The following is a 22,156-nucleotide window of genomic DNA, read 5'->3' on the forward strand; positions in this document are numbered from 1 at the left end:
CGTTAAGTTTAGGTTTCTTCCGCCTTTGTTTCAGGAGATCCCGTAACAGGGATTCAGCGATGCTGGACAAAAACAGAGGCTGATAACTGACAATTTGGGCGTCAATTTGGCAATTTGGCAATTTGGCAACTGACAATTTGGGGTGAAAATTTGGGCGTCAAAACTATGCTTAGCTGAGTGCTCGCGCGACCTAGTTAATGCCGACTTCAAACGTGACATTGCCACCCCTCTTTTCACAATATTTCAATGGGCCTTTTCATTATCTTTGAACGGGCCGAAATCATTCGAAGATATGCCGACAAGCGGACACGCGAAATCTATGAAGTTTTTTGCATAAGTCAGAGGGGCAACAAGTGTGTAAGCAAACCGTCTTTGTTACTGTATGAAAATGAAATAATGTATCTTTCGAATGAATAACTGGGATTTATTTATTGGTGAATATGAGCGCTTTATTTGACAAGAATCCTCGTTCATTTTGTGTTTTTTCGCCTTCTTTCCTTTTTCCTTTCCATTGCTTTGTAGATGTGTACTTAAGCCGCCTGCAAGAAATAAAAGTTTAGTTGTTAGTAGGCGCCATGTGTGTGTCTTCCACTCAGCGTCCCGTTAATTCGCGCCGTTTTCCACGTTTTTAACACGCACCAACCAGCCCACTTGCTTTCTGTTCTGAGTTTTGTGAAACGCCGGAATCAAATAATTTCTAAACACCATCACTGTTAATAAAAATGGAAGATGTTCGGAGCTCTCATGCCCCTGGTTGGTTCACTGCCTGTTTTTGTTAATTCGTCCAACAGATGACATCCAAGAAATGACGATGGTAATCGTGTGCGGAGGAATAAGCAGGGTTAGTAGGTTTACTCGTAGGTCTGAACGTGTTGAACTTTTCAAACTGTATTCAAACTTCCATCAAACTTTAATTACAAGAGAAAGTCTATTTAAAATTGAATACAAAAAGCAAATTATCTTTCGCCAGGATTTAAGTTGCCCAGTTGTCGGGTTCGTCAATTATTGCAAAAAAAATTGAAGTGTGAAGTGTGTGATTTAAGCGCGTGTGGTCGATAAAAGATCTCGATGTGTCTTCTTCATCACAATGCAGCTAAATGGGCAATCGGCGTGTTTAAGGGAAGAAATTTTGCGAATTTAAGGCCTGACGTGTTTTAACTAAAAACAAAGGAGGATCGTAACGTTGTATCACGCCGTGAAAAACGTCCCATTCGCATTGCGTGCACTACGCTATAATTAAAGTGACTTTCAAAACATTGACGAGAGAGTTGAAGATACATATTTGCCAGTTTCTCTAGTCATGACTTTGAGATATTCGGGAAGTGTTTTTTTATAATTTGTGCTTTATTTAATGCGATCTGTGATTTTCTATTTTTGATTTATAACTCGCGTAGATGCTAAAAATTACGGCAAACGTTTTTTCTTTAAAACGTGAAAGACTGGGGTTTTCGAACCGAAAACCCGAGGAAGACGAAACTATCTGCGATGATCCAACAGTAGAGTGGCGTCTAGAAATATTGTCGTTTAATTAAAAAGAGTACCTGATGCTGCATATATTTTTAGAATGATTTCTGGAGTTGTGCGATGGTGTGGGCATCGGATTTTCATACAGATATGGCAATTATTTACACACCTGTGCAGATGTGGTCGTGTTGGTTTGATGATATTGCTTTTTTTTACTGAAACCAGAGTTGGGTAGATTAATTTATTACCATAATTCAGAAATGGAAGGAACCCTTCAAATTGTGTACATTGACGCACAAAATACCCGCTTAATGTTAGTGGTCTTGATCGTAGGCTTTCAGAGCAGGAAAAGTGCTTGCGAAGAACGAAAAAAAAAAAAAACAGATTGCGGAAAGGTAAAGCAAAAAAAAAAAAAAGAAAAAGAAAGGAAGGAAAGGAAGCAAAGCGCCAGATAGCTCAGAAAGGCGAAAGAAAATATTGGACGTCACATTCTTTTGCATCTTAATGCCTATATAAAGAAGGCTGCCCAAGTGCTGGCTCAAACACACGGAGCATTGCTCCCGACCTGAGCCGCGAGTCAAACATTCATCAAGGCCGCATAGAGCGCCAGCATAAAGAGCAAGGAAGACGGGAGAGAGGGGCCCAGATGCACAAGTGGGCACTACGGAGCGACAAGCAGCCTTCATCATAATTCGAGCAAGACGCTTTAACGATGGAAGAAGCGCTCGTAGTGCGCAGGAATAGCCCCAGAGGAAGTCCTGACGAGCCTGGTGAAATCAGCTTTTGTGCGCGGGGCGCTACGCAGCCGACCGACAGACGAGGCCTTTTTTCAAGCGGGGCCGCCCTCATCAGAGCCACTTGTGCCTCGTGCCGCCCCCGCACTCTGTCGCAGCCGCCACTGTGACCTTTGCAGACGGAGCGCACGTACGCACACACAAAAACGGAAGCGGCAGCGCCAGAGCCCATATGCGGGCTAATGATCGGCCAAGTACTGCACGCGAACAAATGACGCTGACGGCCCACTAGCAGACCGCAAGAACAGCCCCTCGCGGCGTCACCTCGCAGCGCAAAGAAGGGCCTGCTTTATCGTTGGGGGGTGATTGGGAAATCCAGCTTAGTCGAAAATTGTCTCTGTGGAGTGCGGAATTGCCTATAACACTACCAGCAAAAAAAGAAAAAAAAAAGCTACGCACTTTGGGCCGAGAGGCAAGCGTCCGCGACTTGTCCTTCACTTTCAGAAGCTACGATTGGCCTTGCTTTCGCGCGGCTTCGGCAGTGCCAGGCCCGATTATTCTTTGTTTCGTTATGTCTTCGTCTGACGCGTTGCTACAGGCGGCTTTTTACTTTCTGCGGTTCGCAGTGTAAATAAAGGGAGAAAGTAAGAGCATTGTACAGTTGCACAGGGCACCCGTTCGCCGTGACCGGCGGGTGTCGGGAATATATTTGGTAGCGCGCCCAACAAATTCCAGCCTCTGCAGCCATTTGAACGGAAGTATATCCAATCTTTTATCTCTGCTTTGTGCAAGGCCGCCTGTATTTTCGTGCCGCTTACTGAGAAAACATCATATGCCACGCTTTTCTGTGTTGAAGTAGATCGAAAAGATGCTAAAAGGATGAAAGGCCCTGATACCAAAGATGCTTCCGGTCGGGTGCGCGATTTTCCTTATCCTTCGAGAGAATCGAAGAAAAAAAAAAGCGGTGGCATGTTGCTCTCACTGCTTCTATCTCCCTCTTGTGGAGAGCTCAGAGTAATTCCGATATCTGCCACCCAATGAACAAACGTCACGGGACGTAGAAATATAATGTAAGCAAAAGTGTCGTTTCATTGGACGCAAACAAGATATAGCCTTAATGTGCCTGGTGGCAAGACAGCCAAACATGAGTACTGACGTTGGCTCAGTACAGGTAATTCGTCAGGGGGAATAACCACGAGGCAAAATTGTTTTAACAGGTTTCCTTAGGCCCTAATTCGCCACTCATTCCTGTCAGTACTTTATTTCCTGTCAGTACTGTCAGACAGAATAAATTGCGCTTGTTCAACCAGTATGATGCAGATGAAATGGATTTTACACTGTCCCACAGCTGCAATTACAAAATGTTATTGCCACCACGAGCGTGCCCAGCTCGTTTTACTTGATGCATTCGGAAAGAGCCACTGAATCGCATTTAGGCTTCACGTAGTGCATCATTGTATATGAAGACTAGCCACATAGAGCTAAGAACCAGATAACCGTCGTGCGGTTGCTGTGTGCTGGTTAACAAAAAAGAAGTGTACTTTCGCCGTACGTACGCACGAATACCGCGACGACTTTATCGCCAGCTCCTTGTCTTTGGCTGATGGAACCTCAGTTGCGAAAACAGATTTATGACCGATTATGTGGATCCAAATCTAACTTGAAATTAAGAAGTGACTACAATCACGATGTTTATTATCCACTTGATGCCAGCGTTTTGAAACTCACGGCTATCGTATGGCGGAATTCCGCGCTTGGTCAGCTTTCCCCCATCGGCGCGCAAACAATCCTTCGAAACAGTTGCTAACCTTCGGGACAATTTAAATGGACCGTGTAACAATCATAACTGCCTATTCTGCACGATTATTGTGGTAAAGTCTGTAGCCCAACGAATATCCTCACTCAAGGTCTAAAATTCGTACAGAATTACAATATTTACACGAGATTGAAATTCGCGTTCGCACAGTTATACGCCGCTCGTTCTCTACTCAATCGCACTGCCGTGACGAAGGCTGCGTGGTCTTTCTCGGGGAAATGAGGCAGGGAGGTCGAGAGTGAGTCTCCACCATCGGCGACCTCCCATATTCACCGGACTATGCATTTTGTTTTGTTGTCTGCAACGCGGAGTCCTCTATACTTCCAGTGCGTTGCGCACTAGCGATGAAGTGCGTTCGTGCCCTGTCGTATACAGGCACTCCGGCCCTCGTCGTTGCACCCCTGGGAGCAGCGTTGTAAAAACTGCAGCAGCCAACATTTGGCTTCGTTTCGTCGTGCAATGGACCCGGCACTGCGAGCACAGCTGGAGGCGAGAGCCCCGGAAAAGGGTTTGGACCCGTGCGCGGAGACGCCGTACCGGAAAGCTACCAAAAGATACGACGAGGAGCCATGGTGGAGTCAACCTCTCAGGGCGGGGACATCTGATGGTGTGTATCCTACTAGTGATTCTAGAAATCCAAATATAAAGTATATGTTAAAAGGATAGCCAGCGCGAAACAACGAAACACAAGAGCAAGGCTACAAATAGACACATCACTGCTGTGTCTGTTTATAAATTATGCAGTCTAGAATAAGATCCCAATTTTAGTTGAGTTCTTCCTCATATGCATCGGTGTTTTGATTCCACGATGCTGTTAGCCAGCAGCGGAAACACAGTGAAAATATTTTGTCGCGTGACATTAAAGGGACCTCGAAGTGAATTTGTCAATCTTCTGTATTTGCTTGCATTGCGTAAACAGGCACAAATAAACAGTTTCAATCGTTTATCCGGTCAATCAGGTGATAATAAGAACTTCTTGCTGGGCTAGTTGGTGAACAGTTTTCATCATTTGGAGCGCAACGAAAAAATAGGGAAGGTGAATACAGAGTAGACAAGACAAGCGCCTGTCTTGTCTACTCTGTAATCACCTTCCGTGTTTTTTGTTGCGCTTTTCAAATCATGGCAATCAGGCGACATTTATTTTATAAAGCCTGAAAGAAGAAAAACTACCATGCGTAATCTGCCGCGGCCGCACCAACTAAAGCAGGGACGTCCATACAAGATACGATGGGATTGGACGATGTCCAAGATTAAAATTCAAAGCAGTTTCGGTTTCGGTTCTGTGAAACAACATGCTTTGCATCCGACGTTATCGTTGGCTGGGCATTCTCGATATCTCAGTAATCGGCATACTGCACTTCTGCCATGTTGTCGGCTATAAAATGCGTCAGAAAAAATTACTCCCACCTGCCCTCGCGGGAACCCCTGTGTAGATGCGACGCATAGGGGGTTCCGTTGTTGTTTCCGTTAGGTTGATTCTCCCATCGCGTGAAACGTGCCGTGAACCCATAGAGTTTCTTAGTAAGTATACTAGAGAGGAAACTGCGCCTCGTAAGCCATGTCGCCATGGGGGTTCATGGGAAGACCCCTTTTTTGGCTTGGGCTTGGCATGACAATTGGATTCTTAAGCGGTTTTTGGGATTTGCTTTCTTCACTATGCATTAACACGTTTACAAGCTACAAGGAAGCCGAAATCCTCCCGTTTCTGTGGTAGCCGTGTTCAGTGAAACAGCAGGCAATGCGTGATCGCACCTGACCACGGAGCAAGTGCACCTGACGTTGCTCATGCCGCAGTCGAAGGACGTATGACTGAGCGGGTAATATGCCACCGCGAAATTTGTAGCCGACGAAAAGAAGAAACAAAAAATTCCCGCGCCTTCCCGCGAGGGGAACACGAGTAAATGCAGAGCATTGGGGCCTCAGTACTGATTGAAGGCAGTGTTGCTTCCATCGCTTCTTCCGTGATGCTGGAGTAGCAGACACGAGTAAACGTGGGCACGAGCGTCAACCAAGGAAGGAAGGAGCAACGCAGTGACTGAAACACGAGCGACCGCTAGCCGCTATATTTGCAGCGCGCGCAGTAGAGGGAGAGCAGTACGGGGGGGGGGAGAGCGCGCGTGCGCAAGCAGCGCGCGCCCTTCCACGACCCACCGCACTGCTATCACGCACCTGTTACGCCGAGACCGCGACGGAGCGAACGGGCTGACTACGACGCATGCGCGCGCCAGCTGCTGTTGAGAGAGAGGAGGGGGGAAGGAGAGGCGCACCTGCTGCGGACGCGGAACTGTTGACACCGTCCGACGCAGGAACAGGCGAGGCTAAGAAATGCTCTGCATTTAAAACGTACTTCGAAGAAGACAAGACACGGCAGATACGGGCGTTTGTATGCGTCCTATCTTGTCATCGTCTACGACTGTTTAACGCCACGTCTTCTTTTTTCTTGTTAAACTAGCTGGCGGTCGGTGCACCGGTTCACCACGAAGGCAACGTTTTCATAATCACGCTCAAAAAACTTTCTAAACTCTTCAAACAACGTATTATTTGAAATAATGGTACAATTAATAAAATCACAGTCTCTAATGAGTTACCCCCCAAATATTAACATTGTTCGTAACTACAACATTGGCCTGCGGATTAGCAGGCACAACCGTTCCGGCAAAAATACGCTTTACTTCCTTTTGCCTTAGTTTTAAAACAGCCCGTTTTTATTTTCCACGTACATAATTGCACACTATTCTTCGCGCTTTTGTGGCACTTCGTTTGAATTTGCGGTCACTAAAACGTTTCAATCCAAGCCAATGATGAAACTAAGGCGAGCGCGATGTATAATGGCGGTCCATAACGACACAGATGGCCTTGACGTGAGCCGCATAGATGCTAGCGCCAGATTCCTCTGTAGTGTATACTGTAAGAAACTCTATGGCCGTGAACCCCCTGCCGCGGCTGTGACGCAACGTGGCGCGGCTATGACGCAACACAATCCAACACAATCCAACACAATCCACTTTAATCCAATCCAATCCAAATCCAATCGAATCCAATCTAATCTAATCCAATCCAATCCAAGCCAAGCCAAGCCAAGCCAATCCAATCCAATCGAATCCAATCCAATGCCCCTTACGAGAGAGTGTTCGCTATCGGAGAGGAGAGGGGGTGAGCGGCGGAAAGCGCAGCTCGCGCGGCGAGGAGAATGGTGGAGGGGTGTGGACGGACAACGACAACGCCGTACGGAGGGACAACGCGAGTGAATGAGATGCCGTCGCATCTAAAAGCCTTCCAGCACGACTTGTAATCGTAACGATCCCTATCCCAGGCGTACGCAGTGAATGAACGCCCTCCGCGTCACCGGAGACGCTCAAATGTGATGCAGTTTCCCCCCACCTTTGAAGCATGCCTGGCTCGTGCCTTTATCGTAAAGCTACGTGCACACTAGCGTCGAACTTGCCGTGCCGCCCTGCCGACGGACGCCAGAGGCGTCGCCCCGCGCTGCGGGTGAAGGCTGGGGCGCCGTCCGCAGGGCGGCACGGCGAGTTCGACGCTGTGCACGTAGCCTTAGAGACGTGTTCGCAGCAGGCCAGGGTCGGCCAATTCGGGACTGTGTCCGCAAGCAGTCCGTCCTTATGGCCACACCACGACAACGAGAACACGCCAGCGCGTCAGTGTCGGTCTGCACGCATTCTGCGAACTCGCTCGTGGAGCAATTAACGTTGCAGCGCAAAAAATGGTGAATTCAGTATACAAAACATTGCCTAAAGGAAACAAATTAACTTCAAAATAGATAAGAAAAAAAAAAAAAACCTGCGCTATCGGGAATTCGAACTTGCGAATTGCAAAACAATGAACGTAATGCTCCAGGCCACTCGGCCATGAGCCAGAGCTGGCAGGGACGGAAATATAGAGTATATGTTGTATAGCCGGTTTACATTTTTAAAGACGCTAGTTTTTCTTGGGCTACTTAAATCCAGAAATTTTGGTCTATCTGTATGTCTGTCTGTCTGTCTTTGACTCGATACAGCCAGCCGGCCAAAGTGCACAACAAAAATCTGCGCAATAGTCTTATATACCCACAGCCAAATCTAAACTTTAAGTCTGGCGTCAATGTTCATACTTGTCAACATTGTTCAACAAGAACAAGACATTACGCAAATATAAGACGTAAAAGCAATACATAAGCGATATTTCCAGTGTTCCTTTATAAAAATCCATAGATTGTTTTTTGCGAAATGAAATACTACATCCACTCCTGAAAAAGATTCACTCCGTTGCCTGCTGCCGCCAGCGCCACTATAGCTTCTAGAGCCATTTTAATTAATCAAGCGGTGACAGTTACGAAAGGTTCCACTAGATAGGTTCCACTTTCTGCTTGGAACTCACGTAGAGTAGGGCAGCGTGGTTCTACAAACGTTGAAGCAGGGCGCCTCGATTCACGCGCGTCTCCGCCTTACGGCAGCGCTGGCATCGAGGCACCCGGCCTGGAGCAGTGGAACGCGGTAAATTTATATTGACTTGAGCAAACCTTTAGCGTGTTTACGTTGGGAGGAGCGCGACGGAAGAGAAACAGCATGAAAGGTGAGCGAGAAAGCAAAGGGAGGCATTTACTTGGCAAATGTGGACAAACACTATCCTCTGTTGTCGACATTTGCAACGAAAGGAGCAGATACGCGGTCATTTTTTTAGTTTTGGCGTTCCAAGAAGCTTAGATGACCATTTCTTGAATAACGCTCGTGCAGTAAGTGTCCGCCAAATTCCCACAAATATCTCGTCTTTCGAGACTGCATTCCTTAGGTAGAAAAGCTTTCGCAAGTGCGTGGTCATGTAGCTGACCGCTGTGCTAGTTCACCCAACGCGAAAAATGTTCCCGGCACCTTGGTTTTACGCTGTGAAATAAAAGTTTCGGTTGACTTTAACTCCCTAGTACCTATATTAACTTCGCTGACTCTTCTCCCCCCTTTAATTAGCCTTAGATTTTTTTACAAGTGTACCAGTCAGCAAAGCCTAGCATGTGCGCTTGTGTGGAGCCACTTGGACTTACAGTCTTCAAACTAACCAACTGAACATACATTCTTCTAGGCACAATTTAAACGTGTCGTGGCTTAGCTTCAACTGAACGAACGAATTGTATACCCGCCGGCGGTCGGCCGACAAACGCGGGCCGACTGATTCTGTCGGAGGGTCGGCGAGCCGTGCAGTAGCAGAGTGAAGCCAAGGCATTTTGTTTTGACGTCATACGAAACATCAATAGAAAATCGGTAAGGATGATGCAGAGACGAGGACAGTATTTTCGGATTGATTTTTACACTGAAGAAAGTCGCGTCAACGTAGTAAGAGTGGTCGAAACATGGGCTAGAGACTCTAGACTACAATTTGCGCTAGTAATCCCGCAATGTTTACAAATAACTTCAGTGTCCCTTTAATATACAGCTAGCATACTTCCTTAAGGCACTAGACCCAAGACGGACAAGGCACAGGCCCGAGAATGCGTTGCGGCCAATTTTCGCAAAACTAATTCTTTCAAGCACAGATTTTTTCACTCAGCCAACGGATGATTGGAATTCCCTACGTCAATCGATAATGCAATCCAATAATTTTACTAAGGCTGCGTAGGAATGCCTGTTCAATTAGCTTGCTACATTTTGTTCTTGGTTTTGCTGTTTGCAGTGTCGTCTGTATTTTGTTTTGCCAGTTTACAGTTCGGAATTTATACGTACATGGCAGTTGTTTGATTGTTGCCTCTATTGTTCCCCTCTGAAGGTTTCTTGGTTGTTTTTTGTAATACTATGAGCGAGGTTGCAAATGTTTGTACTTTGTCCCTCCTGCTTACGCCATAAGCTGGCCTCCAGTATTAATAAATAAAAAATATCATGAGCCACTCCACTCTGTGAAAGTGGATGACCAGCGAATTGTGAATCCGGTGGGGGGGAGGGGGGAGGAGCCTACAAAGGACACAAGGTCTAGACTGGGAAACATTTTAATGCGAGAACTGCTCTTATTTGAAATGTTACATGTACTAAGCCCTCACTCAGGCCCAGGGAACAATCCCACTCACAGTTCACTTACGTGCATTCATTTCGAAGTTCTTTCTTCGGGTCCTTGGTTGGTGTATTTTGCCGACGATTGAATATTTTAAAGCAATACTTTATCCCGCAAGACTCGGTGGTAAAATTCTTCGCACGTATGGTGTTGCAGGCGGCGTCCCCGTTACGACGACAGAACAGGAGGGAAAATCAAAATGGAGAACGGCAACTTGTCTTGACGAAGGGACCGCTGCCCCGAGGAGCCGGAGGAAACTAGACACGCGAGTGCTGGGGACATCAAACGCACAGAGGGCGGTGTGAACATAGAAATGGCCGACAGGGGCTGTCCAGCGGAAGACCTTTGAGAAACCTTTATTAGCTTTCTGAGACTCTACTGATCATGAAAATGGTGCCGATTGAAAACTAATCTACTCAAAATGTATGTCTTATGGCGATACGTTTAAATCAATGTGTTTAATGGATTACGACGTTGATGGTGTACGCGTGCTTATAGTACACACACACCGGAACGCTCGTTTTCAAACGCCTCGCTATAGAACGCCTGACGCGTCAAAGTCACGGGACTTTTTCTCCGCCTACTTGAAAAATACATGGAACCTTAGCCATATAACGTGCGCTTAAAACGACGTAGAATGCATGTGTCTTATTTTTAATGCACCGTTGCGAGAGCTCCAGATACCGTGTCCAGGGAGTGGTAGTGTTCGCCAGCTACGGCTCCCTCGATAGGGGGATGGGTATCGAAAATAAACACACAAGTTGCAGTTGCCGATTTGTCCTGTTGTTTTCTTTTTCGCGCGCTCATCGTGAGGCTGCAATGAAGACACAGCAAAAACACTCGCGACGAAGTAGCGGCAACATTTGTGTCACGAAAGAATTTACGTTACTACTTGCCAAAAACAAAATAAAAAACCAAAGGACTGAACTACGAGTACCATGCTGCGGGAGAATTGCGGCTTGCGAGCTAAAGCCAGCAACACTACAAGCGTATGCAGCTGCATCAAAGAGCATCACCGCATCACTAACTTATCCTATCCTGTCCATGCTTTAACTCCCAAGCGAACAAAAAAGCTGCAATCTAAGGAACACTACCCCCAATAAACATGGCAGCCATTCCAGTCAATGCGATTAATTTAAAGCGCGTTTATTACACTGTCTGCAACTAGCTTTAATTAGGTCAGGGCGATTAATTTATGTCAGAATGGGGATTGCGCGTTTTTCTTGAATCGATAAAGAAAAGCAGACACGAGACCAAGCTTCGGGACGTAAGTATACTACTTACTTTTTTTAAAAAACACAATAAGCAAATCCAGGCTGTTAAATGTAGAGGTGCTACAGAGCGGAAAGACAAAAATGAATGCGTGAATGAATACACATGAGTATAAAATAGCAAACATAGCGGGGTGCGCTGCAGCGTATTGCTTCCCATTCCCCGTCTTTTGTCCCCTTCACTACGCTTGAGCAGGGAGAAGTGATCCCTCCATTGCAAATGTAAGCAAGGAGGAACCTGCTTAAGTCTTACCCCATAGTTTTCACATTACCGTCTCCTTAGTAAGTACACTTGACGGAGCCAGAGAGGTAATAACTCTGGTAGGGAGCTTCAGGCCTAGATGAATAAGCCGGGAATAAAAAAAAACGACTGCTACAAAGGTTGCTACACACAAAAGGCTTTTCATTCTGGTATGCTATTTGTTGTATGAATGAATTTTTTGTTTTGCGATAGACTGCCCTACGGCACAAGAAAAATTTTTCACAGGCACAACACTGCACCCGTTTCGCGCAAAAATCCAAGAAGAGACCGGTGCTGGGGCCCCAATATCGAGCGCTTAATTAAGATCTGGGGGCCTCCCAGGATCGAGCCCTGTGCCTCGGAGGTGTTGCGTTCGGGCGTCTCTAAGACCTGGGCAAGTCCACAGCAGGTGTTCAACGTCAGCTCCTGACGCAGGAAGCACACAGGATGAATGTGATGTATGCTTGGTTCGAAAGAAAAGGGGTCAGAAGTGAGCCACGAAATCTGGCTGCCTCAACTTTCTTCCGCTCTTGGCGTGATGGCTAGATCCAAAAAAAGAACACACCGTTGGCAGTTGAGGCTGCTCCACAAGTTTTTTTAAAAAAGAATCCCGCCTATGCATTTATAGTACTGAAGTTCTTGAGGAGGAAAACTTAATAGATGTCGTCCCATCCCGTGTTGTGACTGATTCCTTCCAAAAATGGATTAAACAGTGGTGACCTCTGAATAGGTCTAAATCTTTGCTGGACCGTTCACTTGCAACGAAGGCCGCTAATGTAACGAAGACTGCGGTGGAGGACTAACCTACGTGTACACTCTAAAATAGTAACACGGGTCAGCTTCACCGCAATGCGACAGAGTGACCATTTCATGCCGCGAACACAGCGAATACGACGAATGACAGCAAAGGGCATAACATTGACTGAAAAATGTGATCTGCTCTGCGTTACGCAATGCAGAACGTCATGCTTACATTGCTTATTGCCATGGTGCAGATCAAACTTTCGGTCGATGTGGTCATTCACAGAAATTTTCATGTTGGCTCTATGGATTGATCGATCGAGTGCGTTGTGGCAAGCTATACCACGGGATTGCCTTAGAATGTATGAAGAGGATTATTAAGCCCTAAAGAAAGACTATCTACAGAGGAGGCAACGTGGCATATATTTTCTGTTTGAGCAGCAGGTTTATACTTTATTATAACGCTAGTAAATAAAAGAAGTATACTAACAGTACAGAACTGCTATTAAAAAGACAGAAGCGGTGTTTCGGACCTGGCACCGTTTTTGGTTATTGAATAACGTGAGTGCCCCGAACGGGCCTATTAAAGGTCATGAGAAACATACATTTTTGTTACTCAATGTTGCTCTTACATTTTGCAGGTTTGAATAAGCGAGCCCAATCCCGAAATTCCACACGCGGTATTGTGTGTAAAAAACAAACTTTCAGCACAGAATGACCGTAAGAGGGTCATCTTTCGACGGCACACGTGTGTCAACGGGAGAGCTGCAGGCGTCCACCAACTTCGCTCAGGAGGCAACAAAGTGCCGCAAAAGAAAACTGTCCAATGCTGCGGTTCTGAAAGGAGCGGGAAAAAAATAACAATAAGCGGCATAGAAAACGGCCAATTTAATCCCAGTTCCGCTTTCAATTCACTGTCTTGCTAATCCTTTCAGTGGGCGGAGGAAGAATTCCAAAGCCATTCACCGCCTCCGCATTTTCGGGGGTTTCTTGCTTCGGTCTTAGCTTAGTCAACATTAGGTTCCATTTGACAGACAAGAAAAACACTGCCGGACCAATACTACCGCAGAGAATTGTATATATATATATAAAATGTGCAGCCGCAGCGTCAGGTACTCTCCGTCTTAAGCAGCAAAAAAAAAAAAAAAAAAAAAAAAGAACAGGAAAGAACTGCGCGAAAGCATCACGCGCACAGGCAGGAAATACCCCGAAAGAGAATGAAATGCGTGGCAAAGGGCTCTGGGGTTTTTGGAGATTTGAAAGTAAACACAGCCCCTTCAGACGAATTCTAGCCTCGGCTGCCAGCACGGCACCACAAAGGAGCGGAACAGCGGGAAATGCGAACGGGGCACTTCGCTCAATGTGTGCACGCGTGGCTGTGTGTGTGTGTTTTAACATGTTCGACGGTTTTGGCTGCCACGTCGTGTTTCGCTAGCGAAATCTTATGCGCCCCCCCCCCCCCCCTTCCCAGCTTTCGCTGTTTGCCTGTCACTGAGAGCGTTTAAATAGCGCTGGGAATAAGCTTCGCCAGACATCTGGGCAAACTTTGAAACGCGGAGGCGCGTCCGCACGAAGAATTACGCTTTCGCCTCGGGGGAGAGCTCGGAAAATGAAAATTTTCACATTCAGTTTCCGTGTTAACCGGAGGAGGCTGCGATCATTGGTGGCTGAAGAGTGAGTGCTCTTCTTGCGCACAGCGCACGGGCTACCAACGAACAAACGTGCGCTGATCGAGTACTACGTAGCAGCCGCGAACACGCACGCACGCACGCACGCACGCACGCACACACACACACACACACACACACACAGACACACACGCACACGCACACGCACACGCAGACACACGCACACACACACACGCACACGCACGCACGCACGCACACGCACACGCAGACACACGCACACACACACACATACGCACACACGCAGACGCACGGACACACACACACACACGCACACACACACGCACACGCACACGCACACACGCACACACACGCGCACACGCACACGCACACGCACATACACGCACGCATAGACACAGGCACACACACACACACACAAATGTGTGAACACTATCCGGACTATGACATGCACCCCAGCACCGGCGAGGTACACGCCAGCACTAAATCGCGCCTACGTACTGCACGAGAGGTATAGATCGGTTTTTGCTGACGCTTCATATTATACCATCTACATACTTTACGCATCAGGGACTTTTGATACGGCATAACAGGATGTTGAGCCAAGTAATATCTTGCATTTAAGCAGGCTAGTAGGGGGATAGCGTTATCTCCTTATTGTTGGGATTTGTAAATATTGGATTTTTATTAGGAATACATTTTCTGAAATGTTCACTGGCTGACGTACCGTAAACCTCCGCCGCAACCAGAATGCGCGAGGGAAAATATGGGCGAATTTTGCGTTGTGCTTGCATTTCTCTTTTTAAGGACATCTTGAAGGTAGCGCACTTAAACACGGACACTAGCGAATGAAACGACGTGGTTTGTCGTTTCTTTCGCTAGTGTCCGTGTTTAAGTGCGCTACCTTCAAGATGTCCCATATGCATTACCAACTAGCCCAGTTGTCACTTCTTCTCTTTTTAGCACTGAGCGTTTGATGTTCACTGAATAAAAATTCACTGCCATTTTTTCTCATTCTGCATTGCTTTTCGCCTCAGTGCAATTTTTCCTCCGCTCGGTACAACGGTATCTAGGGAGCGTGCACCCGGTTCCCGGCTACACTGAAGTGTAAATGGTCTCCAGAAGCTAAACAGTTTATGTCAGCGGCTAATAACGAAGAATAATGTGTACCGGTTACAGCGTTAAATTGTCCACTGACCGGTGAGCCTGTACTCAGTTTCGACATATCCTACGTGGAAAAGACTAACTTTCCAACTCAGAAAGACATCCGCATATGAATGCGGTTGTCGTACGTGCAAGGAACAAATATGTATATAGGACTTCAGCATAAAAGATCATGTCAGAGATGGGGATATGGAACGTTTCCTTCTGCGGGCAGGGACTGAGGACGTGCTATTATTATCCAGCCGCGCATCTCGAAATAGACGTCTTCAAAGTACCCGGACGTAAAACCAGTTGCGAGCCCTCTGTTTGCCCGTCTCGTCTATCAGAAAAGGGGTGGGTGTGCCGCAACACCGCTTCCCTGGGCCAGAAGCCGCGATAAAAGGGAAAGCCAGTTGCTTTGCTTTGAATTAGGTGCGATTACAGGCCTTACATAATCAGTCGTGGGAATCGAAAATAATACACTTGCTTCAATAAATAACCGATTGGCATCTGTGCAGCCCCAGGTTCTTTTTTCCTTGGTGCTCCCAGCGCGCGATGAGAGTGCGGTGGGTGAGGTGCCATCAAATACCGGTTGTTTAGTTGTCAAACCAGACGGCGTCACAAATGCATTGATCGTCAAGTCGAAATATTTTTCGTATCCCAGATTGGGGCGAAGCTTCATGGAGTGGAAGAGCGGAGCAAGAGAGAAAGTGAATCTTGGTCAAGCAAGAAAGGGATGACCATCCTTGCCGGCGCCGACGGACTACCTTAGAGCCTTATAAGCGGCGAGATGGCGCCTTCGTATATAAACAGCACAATCACCCGTAGAACACTGGTCAATCGTCCACTGCGCAGCTTCCATTCTAGGCTAGCCATGAAGTTTCTGGTGAGTGGCCGCAGCTGCAGGGAGAGCTACTTAGCGCTTAGTCGCCCTCAAGTGCATCAAGTGCATGACACTTCGGCGTTAAGTGCGTGCGTGCGTCTGTGTGTATGTGTGTATGTGTGTGTGTGTGTGGGGGGGGGGGGGCTGCATCAAGTGTATTGCGAAAGGCTACTGTCTAAGGCAATCTAAGGCAACTTAACATCTATGCACTCGAGTGACCAGTTCGTGAAGCTCGCCAACGATGAAATTGTGGAGAATGACAATGTAGAGCGCGGCTTGACTCAAAAGTTCGCATTGCGCTGTGGAATGATTCAAGGCAACCATGCAACCATGACGTTCTGCATTGCGCAGGGCGACAGCGCAGTTTCACTTCTGATCAATTTGGATGCGCGTTGCTGCCTTTCGCCTGATTTGCTTTGTTGGCAGCCTGGATAAGCCACTTCAGTGCGTTGTGGTGAAGCTGAACCATGGGACCTCCTTACAGTGCACAATTAGACTGCAGACAATTTCGCTCATTTCATATTTTGACGAAGGGTATTGTTTCTGGTTCGTTGGTTTTTCTTAAGCTCTGGGGCCTAGCAGTGCGAAAGATAGACACACACAAAAAAAGAAACAATATGACGAACACCAATTGAAGGATCTGATGAATGGCATATTTTGCAACTGACCGAAGCGTTCGAATTTATCTTCTCGCGACGTTTCCTTTTATATTTCGCCATTAGTCAACATGTACTAGTAGGTTCTGAAGTGTCTAAAAGACGCTTATTGGTCCAAGTAGCGACTACGTACGGTGAGGTTAAAGGATGACTCCGCAAGGTGAGTTAATTTTATGACTAAATGAGTACAGTACGTCATCTACTGGATGATGAGAACCGGTGCAACTTCTAAAAACTTCGCGAATTGTTAGCATGGTAGGATTACTTAACACGTCTAAATAATTTTCTGTCAGATTGTTTAATCAGTTTTCTAGCTGAAAATAATGCTCGTGTGTGAATTTCTTATGTGACACTCTTCAAGGTTTGGTTGATGGCAAGAAACAAAACAAAGATCTGTGTCAGCCAGCCCTGACGATTCGGAGAATTTCAGCACCCCGAGAACCGAAAACAGACGACCACGAAGCACTTAGGCACTCGAAACCACCGAAGCTGCAGCCAGTAGACACGCAGAAAAACGCAGTTTATTGCCCCCGGCCGCGTCGAGAAGTCCCGAGCCCCTCCAGAGAACAACGCGCCCCAGACCCCAGTGGTATATTCCCGAGAACGTGAGGCGACGACAGAGGCAACGTGAGTGTTTACGTTCCGTTTCACTCTCGCAAGTGTACGTGCCCAGCGGGCAGCTGAGTCATCCCATGCCCTTCTTCCGCGTCAGACGTTTTATTCCCGTGCTCCTCTGTCCTGATCAACTGTAACCTCAGTTTTTATGACCATAACCGCCAACTAGCCACAATAAATGCCCCCACCACAGAATGCGTCGTTTAAAATAGCGCTGCAAATCCGCTGATAGAGAGACGAACTAAGAAACGGGCTATCATTCCATTTGATGCGGTGGCGTCCGCAGTGCGACACTAGAAAGTTGTGGGGCAGATTAGAGTTAACAAATTAAATCCCCTTTACCCCCCCCCCCCCCGCCCTCGCCACCTCTTCGTCTCTCCTCCCTCCGAGAACCAAACCTCCTAATGATAGTGTCATCATGCCCACTTCCTGCGGAGCTACAGACAACGATGCCGAGTTTTACGGGCGACGCACAGTTAGGGGCTCGGGCTGTCGGCGTCTCCTCTCATCATCTCCGTAGTCACGGTACTAAAACATTGGGACACTCGTTTTCCCACGCCTCGTGCTAGAACGTAACGCGTTTTAAAAGGAAACTGTATAATGAATAAAACCGGCTCAAAATAAACTAACATGATTTAAACATTTGTGGAACGCTCTCTGTCCACTTCAGCAATCGTCAATCACAAGCAAAAGCTATTTGTAGACGGGTTATAATTTGTTTTACACTCAAGTACCCACCAGCTGTGAACGCTAGGCCTGATCGGGACGGGTGGTCCGTTGAAGCAAGAAAAGGCATACTTATCTGGTGCCGGCCGCGGGCATTTCACTGCGCTTGCGTTGACCTCTGCCACTACCCCAAACCGGGGCAAATGGGGCATGCAAATTGCTTAAATCGGTTCAAAGCAAGAGAGGGCGCCACCGCCTCAGCAAGCGTGATTGCTCCTCCCACCGGCGCTTCTCCGGCACCCAATCAGCGCGAGCCGTGTGGCAAGAGGAAGACTTACAATCTTGGGATACACTTATACACTGCATGCTTCGGCCCTCGCCAGGCGTCCCGTTAGTGGAGATAACCCGTTTTTTTTGCGATATGACTGCTAGCGCAGTGAAAAATATTGTGGATACCTAAGCTGGAATCATCAATGTATCTATATAGATTACTCCAGACCCAATTGCTAATCAATGTTCACTGAAAGACTCACTTATGCCGAGAGCGTGACGCAACTACTCCATTTACGCCCTTGTTTTTCGCAGCCGCTTATCGTCCTTTTCGTGATCGGGTTGGCTGGAGTTTCCCTTGCCGGCCTCGTCGGTGGATATGGTGGAGGACACGGCGGTGGATTCGGCGGCGGCGGCGGCTTCGGAGGTCTTGGATACGCAGGTGGCCTCGGATACGGAGGTTCCGGTCATGGTCTGGGCCTAACCAAAACGGTTCCCGGGCCTTCCTTCTTGGTTAAAACCGTTCACAATGTGAACCGGCTCAGCCAAGGTTCGCATTTGGTCGGTCGCTACGGCCATGGCGGTGGCTTCGACAGCAGCTACGGTGGGGGCTTCGGAGGTGGCTTTGGAGGTGGCTTCGGAGGTGGCTTCGGAGGTGGCCTTGGAGGTGGTCATGGAAAAGGCTTCGTCAGCAGCTACGGCAGTGGCCTTGGAGGTGGTCATGGAAAAGGCTTCGTCAGCAGCTACGGCAGTGGCCTTGGAGGTGGTCATGGAAGAGGCTTCGTCAGCAGCTACGGCAGTGGCCTTGGAGGTGGCCATGGTGGTGGCTACGGCGGTAGCTTGGGCGGCGGCCACGGCGGTGGCTACGCTAAAGTTTCCGTCAAAGGATAAGGATACTTGAAGCAAGGTCAACGTTTGAACTAAAAGCTTTAAGTAACTTCCGACATGCGGGCACATGAAGCCATGCAGTCTGTGAGAAACGCTTGAAGAAGACGTCGTGTTTCGAGAGCGAAACGTGGGAAAGCTGTCCCGACGTGTGAAGGAAGTCATTGTCCAGAAAATTTTGACTGCCCTTCGGCAGCAGTCACGGCAGGGTTGGTCGAAGTCGTCTACCAGGAACCGAGCCTCGTTTGTGTCTCATAGGGCGAGTCACAGTCACGTCCGATGGGGCTACGCGTGACCAGTAAACAAGGCACTAGTCGCATCAAGTGGGACTGTGGACAGTGACTCGTGTTACGTGGTCGTGTGTTATGCTGATAATTTTTTATGGCACAATAAACCCTGAAAACAAGAACTGCACTGGTCTTACATGCTAGCTCAGAAAAGTTTCAACTCTTCTGCCCTGAAGAGGAAATAAATTGACGCGGTATCTCGACACTGAAGTTTCACGTGCAGCGAAGCTGTTCGAAAACCACAGCACCTGCTGATAGGGCTATGCAGTGCTTTATTGCTTTAGACTAATGGTAGTGACTATTACTTCATGGCCAAGACCAAATAAAAACACGGCCCCTGCACCGTGCGGTCGGTTGATTGGGGTCACCGTAGCATACCAGTCCAAAGCTATCTAAGACAAAAGTAAAGAGCCAGCCCTTGTGTTGCACATTGTTAAAGTGGCAGAGCACAGCCACAGGTGTGTCGTATTCTCGCTTCAGCCACGCAAAGTACCAATACATGAACACGTCGGTCTGTGGTGTATCTTCCCGGTTTGTTGCACAGGAGGCTAGCATTCCGTCACTGCTGTGGGCACCACATACTTCCGCAGAGACGGTGGCATTGGTCTCCGGCTCCTGCATCAGCGAGTATATGCGCTAAGTGCTATGCTGGTCCAGTTGCGTGAGCTTTGGGACTCACACACTATAAAAAAACCTTGGGAACGCATTAGGCAATACACCTTTGGGGGTATGTGATACCCTGTGGATAAGCCCGCCGCGGTGGCATCGCTAAGGCGTTCTGCTGCTGAGCCCAATAACGCGGGGTTCGATTCCCTGCCGCTTTTCTGATAGAGGCAAAAAGCAAGAACGCCCGTGTGTTCGAGATTTCGGCGCACGTTAAAGATCCCCAGGGGGTCGAAATTAATCTGGAGCCCTCCACTATGGCGCGCCTCAGCCCAGTTGTAGCTTCGGTGCGCTAAACCCTACAAATCTGAAACCTACTATGTGGGTACGTATCACTGTGTGAGTATTTGCGCTTACACTAAACTAAAAATCCTGGGGGTGAGCGTTCACCAATACACCGGTGAGATTATGTGCTATGACCCTCGTTAGGATTAACGTGAGGTAGCCTTAAATGGTTCGATGCAGACAAAATACAAGTTTGTTTTATTCAAAATATTTAGTGTTTTATAATGCCCAAAGCGCTTGTCCGGCAGCAAACGATGCCGTATTCCCTGAGAAATTAATCAATTTATGCTAAACTTTTGCATCTGCGCCAAATCGTGTTTTCGTGGCGTGTGTCATGAAGTCACGAGGGCGGGTATTCAAACGAACTTCCTGTGCGTCATTAGGCTCTGCAGCCTTGCTACCGTCAGTCCTCCCAGATGGCGCTACCATAGTCAGCCGAGGACCGTTGTCCACCATTATTTTGTTTTTGACCGTATTTGCAGCTGGCTTGTTTTTGTTACGCTAGAAAGTAATGTTTTCGTGAAACATGGAGCATGCTCTACAAACAGGGTCACGCAAGGCAACGTCGCTTACGCCGATTGGTTAGTATCGTGTAAAACAACTCCAAAGCGGCGGACTGCTGTGCAGCTAAAGGAAGCGCCCACTACTCACAGCAATGGGCATTGTTACTTCTAAGTTTACGTGTATTTCCGTAATTTTCTTTGTTTACCCCCCTATTCTTTCTTCTGTAAAATGAATATGCATTACATTTAAGTGGAAATATCTCATTAGGCAAGCTCATAAGCCCTGCCTAATTTGCGTTTGCTTTTGCCGGCCTCAGACAATCGCACAGCTGGGCATATGACGTCATAGGTTCTGTTGCCGGAAATGAGCTAGTGTGTCGCATGGCCTTTCCCTTTTTTCCTAATCATATAGCTTATTTGAGTGAAGTGTGCGTTAAAATCGGTGTCAGTATGATTTTAACGAGGCAATCTTTCGAATGAACCAAACTTTCGTTTTGTCTGCATGGCATCCGTAGCTGCGTCAAACTCATCGTACGTTGGGTAAGTGATCGTACGTTGGGTAACTCATCGTACGTTGGGTAAGTCAAAAGGCGTTGGGTAAGTGACATGCGCTTTCTTTTATTTCGTCAGTCACAGCGAGGGCATGAGAAGGTTACACCGGGAATCGAAGTAATTATTTGTAACGGCGAGTTATCAAGATCGAATGCTTTGTTTTATTACACCTAAATGAACACACATGGGAATCTATGAGTGCCTTGTAGTACATTCCGCAAATGATGTCGCAGTGTAAGGGAGTGAATAGTTGTTGCCGCCGTATTTTGTACCAGGCACACATTTATGAGCAACTTCGACGCACGATCAAAATGCTGCTGGCGGCTATACGGCATGGCATCATACGAAGCTGCCTTTAGAGGCGAAATGAATGCGTAAATAGCGAGCGACCTGTCCACATCGTGCTAAGTGAAAATGCGGTACCTCTTAGCCCCAAAGCCAATGCAAGCATTCGCTGTTCCAGGTCAGTGCACCAAGGCGATGAAAAGTACAGACAAATGCCGCCAGAAAAGTATATTACCCTATACTGTGGTCTCCCACAACGAGAACATCAGTATCGGATAGACCTCAGTTCAAACGGGAATAGTATTTTTTTTTTTTTTTTGCAGGGCATGGCACTCGGCACTCTTAAGTCTTAACTACGGAGGCGTTAATGCAATTCTTTTTCCGAGAACGTAAAACCAGTCTCCCGCTACACAGTAAACCTCCATAAGTTTAGAATCTGTGAATATCATTCATGCAAATTCAGTTTAAATTGTGGCTCCGTTTAGTGCCTGCTCGCGGTGCAGCCGTTGGAGCTGTCCAGGGT

General features: G+C 47.4%; 2 protein-coding genes across 4 annotated transcripts in view; one reads left to right on the forward strand and one right to left on the reverse strand.

The window, feature by feature from the left end:
• LOC144147865 (tachykinin-like peptides receptor 99D) overlaps positions 1-22,156 on the reverse strand; it is an 892,456-nt gene that overhangs the window by 93,922 nt on the left and 776,378 nt on the right. The gene's annotated exons all lie outside the window — the stretch shown is intronic.
• LOC144159159 (uncharacterized) lies at positions 15,958-19,447 on the forward strand. The gene is made up of 2 exons (XM_077690482.1): positions 15,958-15,969; positions 18,489-19,447. Exons 1-2 carry the CDS (start codon positions 15,958-15,960, stop codon positions 19,062-19,064), a joined length of 588 nt encoding a protein of 195 aa, XP_077546608.1. The 3' UTR covers positions 19,065-19,447.

Source organism: Haemaphysalis longicornis, unplaced genomic scaffold (assembly GCF_048455015.1).
Source record: "Haemaphysalis longicornis isolate Haplotype H1 unplaced genomic scaffold, Haemaphysalis longicornis Haplotype H1 scaffold_1, whole genome shotgun sequence".
Taxonomy (NCBI): Eukaryota; Metazoa; Arthropoda; class Arachnida; order Ixodida; family Ixodidae; genus Haemaphysalis; species Haemaphysalis longicornis.